This window comes from Coptis chinensis, chromosome 6 (genome assembly GCF_015680905.1).
Source record: "Coptis chinensis isolate HL-2020 chromosome 6, ASM1568090v1, whole genome shotgun sequence".
NCBI lineage: Eukaryota > Viridiplantae > Streptophyta > Magnoliopsida > Ranunculales > Ranunculaceae > Coptis > Coptis chinensis.
This window is the reverse complement of record NC_141461.1, coordinates 46,398,698-46,410,356: the sequence shown is the minus strand read 5'-3', so window position 1 is coordinate 46,410,356 and position 11,659 is coordinate 46,398,698. Positions and strand designations below refer to the sequence as shown.

The 11,659-nt window shown below is 34.2% G+C and overlaps 1 protein-coding gene across 1 annotated transcript; it reads right to left on the bottom strand.

Moving 5' to 3' along the window:
- Window positions 1-8,649: 8,649 nt before the first annotated feature.
- LOC147493255 (uncharacterized) lies at window positions 8,650-9,651 on the bottom strand. Its single transcript, XM_086567795.1, has 2 exons — window positions 9,310-9,651; window positions 8,650-9,219 (listed from the first exon to the last, which is right to left on the bottom strand). Exons 1-2 carry the CDS (start codon window positions 9,649-9,651, stop codon window positions 8,650-8,652), a joined length of 912 nt encoding a protein of 303 aa, XP_086423921.1.
- Window positions 9,652-11,659: the final 2,008 nt, after the last annotated feature.

Sequence of the window (11,659 nt, the reverse complement as noted above, 5' to 3'; positions counted from 1 at the left end):
TATTTCAATGATATTTGCGATATTTGAAGATATTTTATAATATTTGGTGATATTTTGTGTATGTAACAATTTTATTTAATATTTACTATTATATTTCAAATAAATATAAATAATGTATTATGATATATCAAGAAATATCTACAATATTCACGATATTTGCCGATATTTTGGATATATTGTGTGTGAAACAATGTCAAATATCCCCTAAGAAGGGGATATATCCACAATACATATCGAGAAATTGAGTATCTATAAATACTCATATCCTGATATTTTGTACTATGGGGGGTTATAACTACTGAACCTCTTTCCTTGTATTGGGAGCCTATTTTCTTGTATTGGGGTTTTTTAAAAATGATACACGAGAGAAAATGAAAAAGAGTGAGGAGAGGAAGAGTTCTAAGTTTAAAACAAATAGACGTAAATAGGGAAAAGAGAAAGAGTGTTTACTGCTTGAGAGTGCTTGAGTGAGAGAGATAGAGATAAAAGTTGGAGGAAGAATGAAGAAGCTAAGGAGTATCGGCGCGACGTCGTTTTCCGGTTTTCTTTAGTAGATACGATCTCAAGTTTTGTGATATCGGTGAGTAGTCTAAACCTTATTTTTATATAATTGATTTATTACTATGGTTTAGATTAGTTGTGTATTTAATTATCTATAATAGAACTTTGAGATCGAAATTATTTGTTTAATCAGAGACTTTCGATTTACTGAGTTACTGACACCAAAAGTTTAGCTTTGATATATATGTGTTGTCGTGTTGAGGAGTATTTGTATACAGTAGTAGTGAGTAAACTATGTGTTTATTGATTGATCAGTAGTATTATATAGGCCTGCAACTGTTTTGAATGATGTGAAGTCATTGGATTCATGTTATAGGGTTTTGATTTTTCAGAATTTCAGAACTGTTCTTGGTAATTTAAGTATAGAAAATTCGTTTTTTATCTTTTTGATATGAATTCAACGCCTGTTTACTGTAGACACGCATATCTACAACTTTCGTGTTTTGTAAAATTTCATATCTAGTCGTTTTGCACTTTTGCATACTGAAATTTAAGTTGAAGTCTGATGCAGAAACTGGGACTGAAACTAAGCAGTCTGCAGTAAAAATATCTTATAAAATCAAAAATTTATTCTTTTGTGTTGATTCCAAAACCATTAGAATCTAGACTTAAAGAGTTACAACCTCATACTTTGACCCGAGTTCATACTCATGTTTAAGATTATGAAAATTGACTTCAATATATGTTAATTGTTTGTGCACATATTCTGGACATGTTGCATTGTAGGAAGTGTATAGGATACTATACTTTGTAGATTTGTGAGAAACCAAAACCTAATGAAATGTTAGAGAGTCTTTTATCCGACGCAGTGCGCCTCACTTAATTTGGATAAGTGACGGAAAATATATAACCTTGACAATTCAATGCGTCAGAAATTCTATTCATCAGAAAACAGTTTTTTGCATAGGGTTTGATCACAAATTGCATAAAGCTAGGGGGAGAGTTAGAGTTTTTGTAAAACATGAAAAGGTGAGTTTTATGAGTCTTCTCTCTCACTCAATTGGCCTCGTCCTATTCTGAGTCTTGTAGAGACAGCTATGATGTATGGAAATTTGGTTGACAAAAAATAGTGTGTCAGAATTCAGTTTCTGCGCAACGTGTTCGAGTCCAGTTTTCATATAGTTAGAGTGAGAGTTAGTATTTTTGTAAAATATGAAAGAGTAAGTTCTGAGTCTTCTTTTCAACGCAAAAAATCTTGTAGCGTTTGGACACTTGTGGAAAGAGTTGTGGTCTCCGAAAAATAATGCGTCAGAATTCTATATAGCTAGTTTGTTGAAAATTAGGATTTTTACCGTTTTCAACTTAAGTTTTATTTTAGATGGGCTGAGGTCAGGACTTTGAATTCTACATGAAAAACTAAGTCTACATACCCTAGTTTCTAAATAATTAAGTTGCATGTCTTTTGGATGAATGTAGGAAAAACTATAGTATTGACAAGTTGGCTAGAAAACTTACCGTGGTATCCTTTATGTGCATGAACCTATTTTGAGAAATATGTCTAGTAATGAACTAAGAGTCTCTTAAACATTCATTGGGTGTTTTATATAGTATTTGCAGCCTACTTTTAGACTGTGGTTTTATTTGGAACCGACATGGTTCATAAGATCGTTTTTGGAGAATTAAAAGTAGAGAAATCCATTTTTGAGTTTTTGGATTTAAAGGTTCATAGTGTATCTCTAGGTATGAAACTTTACGTATATGATTGTGGGAGTATTTGAAACTTATTGTATGTGATTCTATATAGTATAAATTATTGTTTTCTTTAAAGGTACATACAAGGATATTGATATTTATTGGTTAAGAGCTACGTAAGGCTTGATTGTAATCTTGAAAGATTGGATACGTAGGTAGCCTTACGTAAAGGTGCAGCTACCATATTATATATTATATATTAGTTTTAGTGATAACTATATGTGTACAATATTAGTATTAAATTGGGTACGTGATACTGGTTGTTTAAAAAGGTATTCATTGAATGTGTCATGAATGATCTGTTGGTGTTATGAAGGGTATTCCTTGAATGTGGCGGGAATGACTCAAGATATTCATTGAATGTGGCGGGAATGACCCAAGGTATTCATTGAATATGCTATGAATGATCTGTTGGTGTTATGATGGGTATTCCTTGAATGTGGCGGGAATGACTCAAAGTATTCATTGAATGTGTCATAAATGACCTGTTGGTGTTATGATGGGTATTTCTTGAATGTGGCGGGAATGACCCAAGGTATCCATTGAATGTGCCATGAATGGCCTGTTGGTGTTATGATAGGTATTCCTTGAATATGGCAGGAATGACCCAAGATATTCATTGAATGTGCCATGAATGACCTGTTGGTGTTATGATGTGTATTCTTTGAATGTGACGGGAATGACCCAATGTATTCATTGAATGTGTTATGAATGACCTGTTGGTATTATGATGGATATTTCTTGAATGTGGCGGGAATGACCCAATGTATTCATTGAATGTGTCATGAATGATATGTTGGTGTTATGATGGGTACTCCTTGAATGTGGTGGGAATGACCCAAGGTATTTATTGAATGTGCCATGAATGACCTGTTAGTGTAATGGTAAGTGGTATTTCCTAATATGCGGGACGAACCATGTGGTATAAATTAGACTTAAATGTCTTAAATGGGGTTTTGATTATAAATGAAAATTTGACTGGCTGAGATAAATCTTTGTATTGTGATGTCTAACTTTGTTTTTGTAGGGGGTAGGATCCGTTAATCTTGTATGCAGGGACGTAAATATCCTACTCTAAGACGATGTGCTGGCATGCAAAGGTAAAGTGTATCAAACTCATATTTAAATAAGTTATCATATGTGTATTTAATAAGTGGAAGGTAAGTGGTATTTATATTGTGAGTTAATTTGGAAAATGAGAATGATGAGTACTGTTATATGAGTTTCTTGGAAATGTATATTGGGATTGAAATCTTACTTGGGAAGAAACTACATGCCGTTTTGAAAAAACAGAACTAACTTGTCTTCCAAGTTGAAATGATTGTAATATTTTTATTTGTGAATGAAGAGTTGTTCGTTTTGTTTTCATTTGATTTCAGTTTTTTTTTATATCGTGATTGATAACAGTTTTTGTCTAGAAATTTGGTGTGTGATAGTACATCTCCACGTTTTCACTCTCTTTCGATATTGTCGGGAGAGAAGAGTATGAAGAAGTCGAAGAGGAGTAACGGGGCATCCAAGTCATTGTGGAACCGTCCCCTAGACATCACTCTCAACATATTTCTATGATTCAATGCAGTCACTTTTTAAGAAGCTGGCACACCATAGTCTTTGATCCTCATCTCATCAACACACGCGTAGTTCATGCATCACATGCTGAATACCCAGATATTTTGGTCAAAACCAGTAAATACAAACATTTTATGGTGAATACTGTAGCTTGTGCTATACGTGAAGCAGTGAAGCGTATTCGACTCCCCGTCAATTTTCGGCTGACCACTGTTTATGGTTCCTGTAATGGCTTACTTTATCAGGGAATTACGCTGTATGTTTGGAATCCATTAACTAGAGAACGTATGTATCTTAGGGAGCAAATAAATACAATTAACTAAGAGGATCAGCAGTTGTGGTTTGGGTTATGAGCCAATTCTTAATGAGTACAAAGTGGTAGCATTTGTCACATACCCTATTGTAGAAGCTCGGGTGTATGTACCCTTGGTTCTGGTTCATGGAGAAGAATTTTAGAGATTCCATTCTAACGGTACGGTATTTTTAATTACCTAAGGGGGTGTTTGGATCCTATTTATTTATTGCTAAAAAGTGTTTATTAGTGAAAAAACATTTTTTGAAAAAATAAATGTGTTTGGTTTCTATTTAAAAAAAAAATAGTTTTTCATCCAAAAAACACTTTTTGGTCCCAAAAACTTGTTTTATGATAATTAGGTAAAACTTGTTTTTTAAGTTAAAAAACTATTTTTCTTTGAAGGAAACACTTTTGGAGCTAAAGGCAAATGAACTCCCCGGATGTTTTAGACTTTAGTGATTTATGCCACGATATGCCAAAATATATCGAAAACATAGTGTAAATTTTTGATAAAATAGCTTTTAGAAAAGTCACAACCAAACATGTTTATTGAAAAACTGTTTTTAGAATAAATACTTTTTCATAAAAGTGTTTTTTAAGAAAAAATACTTTTTTGAAAAAATGAGAACCAAACACCCACTAAGTCTTGGTGTATCCTTGATTGGATGTGTTTTACTGGTTAGCACAGTTGAAATGTAGTTCAGGTTCAAAGCTCAGTATTGTTGCTTTTGATATTCGTAATGAGTTGTTCCATTCCTACTTAACTTGTCGACAATCCCACATTGGACATAAGGGTGCATTTGGAAACGAGAAATAGAATTCTCATGAGAGTTAGAATTATAATGGAATCCGATTCTCATGATTATGCGAGAATTATTGTCACAGCCCGAATTTCTAAACAATTAAAAAAAATGAATAATTGAAATATAAATATCTCAACCATCACTTGGTTCAATTGTCTAAAAACCCAGGCTGTGACGGGAATGACCTAAGACATATAGGCACTAAATGGTGAGTGTATAAGAAAAGAAATTGATTAATTGATAAGAGAAATTGATTTGATTATGCGAGTGTATTTGGGCTTGCATTGGAATACCTATAGGATATCTACACATATTAAAAAAAAATGCTAACTTTCTTTTGCAGGAGGGTAAGACTTAATAATATTTTTGTGCAGGGACGCGGTCCTACCCTTATACAGCAGTGGATATCGGTAAGTTTCAATGCAATGATTTAGATATTAAAACGAGTGATTTGAATGAGTTAAAATAAATTAAAGTTTTGCTTAGGAAGAAACTATGCCAGTTGAAATGACGGAACTACCTATCTTCCAAGCTGTGAATGATTAAGTTATGGAAAAATATAAAGTGATTGTTTTGATAATTAAAGTATGATAATGTTTATATGTGGTTAGTCTACTCATACCAGCAAATTCCATTTTGCTGACCCATGTTTGTTTTGTTTTGGCAACGTGGGTGTGTTCTTGGGAACACAGGTGGAAGACAGTGGAATCGCGGCGTGTGATTTGGATTCTCGCTTGGAGCAGTTTGGGAGTTTAGTTTATTAGGTCTGATCTTTTGGAAGTATGTAATAACGTAGTTTTCTTTTCATATGACATGAAAATTCGATGTTGAAGTCAAACCATCATGGTCGAAGTCAAACTATCGTTTCCATGTTCAACAGGTTAAGGGTTATAGCCATGGTTCATGGCTAAGGTCAATGTGCATGGCTCATGGCTAAGGTAAAACGGTTCAGACCCAACTGGCCAAGCCCAAACCTTAAAACCCGAAAGTCTAAAAGTTGAAAGACCCATGTAGATCTATTTTAAATTATATGGACTGGCCTCAAACAATATTAGAAACTAGCCCAAAACAGTTAAGTGATTCAGCCCAAGAATTGAACTAAAACCGGCCCAAAAACTTTAAATTAAACTGGTCCACAAATAACTTAAAATCGGGCCCAACAAGAAATAGAAATTGGCCCAAAGAATTTAAACATTTCGGCCCAGCTAACAATAAGGGTTCGGCCCAACCGATTAGGCCCAAGCCCAAAATCGGTTACTGTTCATCTTCTCCCTCCACCAACAGCCACCAAAACCGACCACCACCAAGCTCTAATCGACCACCCAATACAACCCCGCGGTTTTGATCCCCATAACAACCCAAACAACATTAACAAAAGCGAAAGCTTCAATTAATTACAACAATTCCTTTCTTCAAAAGTAGATCGACAATTTCGGCCTCCATTAAAGCTTGTTCCAAGCTCCAATCGACAGCCCCCACACCCACACTACACTACCCTATCATCATTAAACTCAAACAACAACAATATCAACAAAAAAAACGTTCAAACTGTGTTACTGCATTGTTTGGTTTGGGCAAGCCGCCATTAATGGAGCTTCGAGCTTCAACAGCACACTCTAATCTCCATCCCGACGTCCTCACACACTCAAACATAAACCCAATCATCCACAATCAATACCACAAGAGGAATTTAAAACACCCCAAAAGTATAAACGGGACAGGACGATTTCTAAGAGGCTGGCGCCTCCATTGACGACCCCTCCAATGCTTCTACAGAACCCACAAACATCAATTCTCATACCCACACTTTTACAAACACAACCAAACCTTATTCAATCACACCACAACCATCAAAGTTCAACTACAACAGAATAGTTCAACCAAAACAAAAACAGGACGCGCCGCCATTATCGTGCCCAATAAGCTTCGACAGTTAAATTCCACTTTCCCAGTTTAACCAGAGTTTAACCAGTTTTAATAATGACAGTTTAACAAGTTTTCACATCAACAAGACGAATAATAATGACAGAAAGAGCAGAAACCATGAGTGGAATCTTTGAACAGTAAAGTTAGACGTGAATAGAAAAACTAATCTACTCACCTTTAGCGCACTCCGACTATCAACCAGCTACCAGGAAAAATCTCCTTTTTTGCTGCCAGTAAAACTCTCATTTTTTTTTTTCTAAAACCCTCGCTGTGTTTTTTTTCCCAAAAACTCTACGTGAGAAAACTCCCCGAAAAACAAGGACAACACTTATCCATTTATCTACGGGCTTTTATCCGTCCGTAACTACTGGATATCCTATATCTGTTTTATCTATTATCTATTTTCATTATTATCTTTATTATTATTATTATTAGGAAAACAAAGAATTAAAACACGGGGTGTTATAATTATGGTTGTTTGGCAAACTGTGAGAATTCTCGGTAATTCTCATTGTCAATTTCCCACATATTGTTTGGCTGCTAAGAATTCTCACATTAATTTCCTAGACCATTTTTGTTAATTTTTTTTGGCTCAAGTATTTCACAAAACCAAAATAATAGTCATTCCAAACACAATATTCCAAACACAATATATAAATGTGAAGATCAAATTTCATACATTACAACATATTATAAATTGTCAATCTTAATTTATTTAAGCTAACATATAAAATGGGCATTGTCAAAATTATAGAACATCAATTTATTTAAAAATAGTTGTAGCATAAAAATAAGAAACAAATGTCCTGTCATAGATTTTTTACGTAATTTACACAGAAGTACATAAAAACTTATTGAAATTAAAAAAAAAAAAAAAAAAACTGACTAAAATTCAAAAATCAACTAAAAATATTTAAAAATAGAAAGGTATGTCTTCAATTGTCAGGTTGCACTTGATCTCCAATCTCCTCAGATAATTGGTTTTCAATAGGGGGTTCATTCTCATTCATTATTTTGATCGTTAAAAAATTCAGCAAAGCGTTAGTACAGGGGAAGTGATCTTCCAAGATATCGTAGCAAGTGTCTTCTCTCCTGTTAAATTTAGAAAATGTGTCAATCATATGTGTATTAACTAAAATGGCATGTAGATAGAATATTTGTATATATAATTTTGTAGTACCGACATTGTTGATAGAGAGCTCCAAATAGCTTCCTCGGCTTGTACATGATTTGCTTCATCATCCTATGCAAACCCTGCAATTGATATCAATTTTTGTACATCCTCTTTGATCTTTTTCCATTGACAAACCCGACCTGTAATACTGGGACCTGAGACGTCAACATCGCATATGCAACTCACTTTATTGGCAATACGAAAAGAAATAATTCTAAAGCACCTTCTATTTATGTCGTCTTCCAGCTCTCTCAATGTGTCCACCAAAACAGAGTCCTTTTCAGTTGTCCACATAACATGACGACGTGGTAGGAAAGTTGACATACCTGTCTAAATAAGTATTAACACCAAATATTTATATATAAAAATATTTCATATAACTAAATAATGTTTAACAAAGCAAAACACTAACACTAATAAACAACCATCATTGGTACATCAATTATTTCAAAGACTTAATAAATTAAAGAACTACTTATTAGCCTAAGCAATGTAACCATCTCCTACCGCCAGCTAGGAATAAAAAGTTTAAAGAACCTAAAAACCATAAATCCAAAATGTTAAACAAGTGTTTTCTACACTTCTTTATTCTACTAAACTGTAGTTCCTTAGTTTCTACCAAATGCCAACTAAAATTGAGTTGGATATGGCATCGGGTTGTAATTAAACTTCCTAACGAGCCATCGTTGACGTTGATGTTCGTCCATATTGAGAAACATTCTTCGCTTCTCAACATCTTGAGCAAACCACTCCATAGCTTCAATTTTAATGTCCTCATCCACATTAGCAGAGGCTTTTAAAGCTTCCCTCACAGGAGTCCAGAGAGAATCATTAATTTCATTTGTCGACTCCATAGCACCTGCAATGCGACCAATTTCCTTAAGCATTCTAACCATCTCACGTTGCACCCCTGCAATCACAGACCGACGACCCTTTAGTTTGTCATTTGGTTTAGCAAGGATTGGGTTAGATGAGGACGAATCAGGAGTAGGCGGCATTGTGTCCTCATCCCCAACATTATCATCGGCATCCTCCATGTTCACATTGTCTTCCGTATCAGCATTAGCATGCAGGTCTTCATCAGCCATGGTTGTAGTTGTCTCTCTCAAGCCATTTGCTTGATCATTCCCTACCACTTCAAGAAATTCTGCATAATTCTCAATTCCCTTGCCCTTTAGTTTTTTCAAATGTTTCATTCCCTGTCAAATATGAAATAACAAGTATTAAATGTTTACTTCTTATTGGATATTGGGAAAAAAAATATGACACGTAATACATAAAACTAATACCTTCAAAGCATCAGCCCAAACAGACTCAACGGTAGTATCAGTTTTCTTACAGTCATCCCAACCAAAACCACTCAAACCTAGTAATTCTTGCACTCCGCTCACAATTTTCTTCCATGTCTTCAAACGGTTTCTATCATTGGTACTCGTGATTTTCATTATGTATATGTGTAGCACATTGTTAACCACCGCTGTATATGCTACAACTTTCCATCCCCCTTGGCCTTTGTTACCAAGCGACAGTTGTTCACGCAACGTGTCCAACATCACCTGGTCTATCTGGTCATTCCAAAATAAATGACCGGATTGTTGAAACTCTGGTCTAGATTCAGATTGGGATTCCATACCTATTTAATAAAATAGTCGAAAATGTATTCATCTAATTTACAACATAAAATTAGTCCTATTAATTATTACCCGACCCCAACAAATAAATGGATAAAAAATGAAACCAATAAAGTTGCTCAAAATAATAAAAAAAATACTATTAACATACCACAAAGATGAAATTTCATAAAAAAATATTTATCATAAAATCATATCATATAAAGACAAACTAATTATTTCTATAAGGGGGGCGTTCATTCCACATTGTCGTTGTAAGCTGATTTCTAAAATTTGTCCAATCATTATGTGCGTGGTTTAAGTGCTGCAATTTCCTCTTGGTCATTTACTAAATCATTGTGTTGCTCCTCAGGCTCGTCTACCCATTCATTTCCATTATCATTTGGATCATCATCTAGTATTATGTTATGTAAAATACAACAAGCAAGTATTAGCTTTATCTGTGTATCAATAGGATAAAACGGGGTTGTCCTCAAGTAAGTGAAACATTTTTTTAACAACCCAAATACACGCTCAATCACATTGCGTAAAGATGAGTGGCGATAGTTGTATAACTCCTTCGCTGTTTCTGGTTCTCGTCCTATACGTTCAGCCAAATGATATCTAGTCCCACGGTAAGGCGTCATAAAACCAGGAGCGTGTGGAAAACCCGCATCACCAAGATAATACTTGCCTACGAATCGAATTTAGGAAAATATATGTGAACATGAAATCGATTATATATAATAAATTACAAAAAAAAAAAAAATATATATATATATATATATATATATATATATATATATATATATATATATATATATATATATATATATAGTTGAGAGGTATACCGTTTGGAACAATTAACTTGTCTCTAACTCTTGTTAGAGTTTCTCAACATCCTATTATCATGAACTGATCCTTCCCACCCAGCTAAAACGCATGTTATCTTCATATCAAAAGAGCAAGCAACCAAAACATTATGTCTAATATCACCCTTCCGGTTGCGGTAACGTGGTTGGTCATCTAAGGGTACCATTGCTGGCATGAAAGAACCGTCTAGTGCACCAACACAATCCTATAAGAAATTTAAATGTGAATGGTCTCTAAGAATTTGAGTTCCCTTAAACTTTATAATATACATAACTAATATTTACCTTGAAATATCTCATGGACCAAGGTCTTGCGTGTACACTACAACCCATTTGTGGAGAAAAACTTGCACGTGCAGGCTTCATAACTTTTTTTCCAAGTTTTAGGATAGCTCGCAAGACATTGTGAAAATGTCGATGCACTGTTTCAAAAGATCTTATGACACCAAATGCACTGTGCCTAATACGTGTTTCGTGGCCAACAATGAGAAGGAATAGAGCCACTTGCTCCTCCACATCAACCCACCTATTAGATTCTCTTTAATCATGCACACAACCTGTGAAATCCAAACCTATTCATTCTGAGCATGTCATGACAATTGTTATCACTTTCCATGTAAAGCCTCCTAAGAATTTGATGTCTCTCTAATCCCTATTCCAAGATGGTTCTCGATCTATGTATACAATAGACAATCCAATCTGATAATAAATCCATTCAACAATACAACAAATCCATGTAATAGCTCGGTAATCATTTGTCATTTTCCTACATTTCCAGAGCATATATACAAAAGTAAGTAACAAGTTATGAGAAAAAAAAAATGTAAACAGTAGAGCATATCATCACTAATAATTTGACTGCAATATTATTTACTTATTATTTAGTAAGTAAGTAACAAGGTTGTGATAAACTAGTCAAATGTATTTCTTACTTTCTTATAACATGATTGACTAAATGAAATGTAGACATTGTAATAAACAGTAGAAACAATGTTCATATCTTATGATCATTCATTGGTTGATTACCTTTGCTTATCGCATTTGAGGTGAGCTATGTTTATTTTTCTGCAGTGTTCAATTCTTCAGTGTCTTGCATGTCTGTTAAAAGCTTAAAGCCATAGTTTTAAGACAAAGTTTACAAGATTACTTTTCTAGTA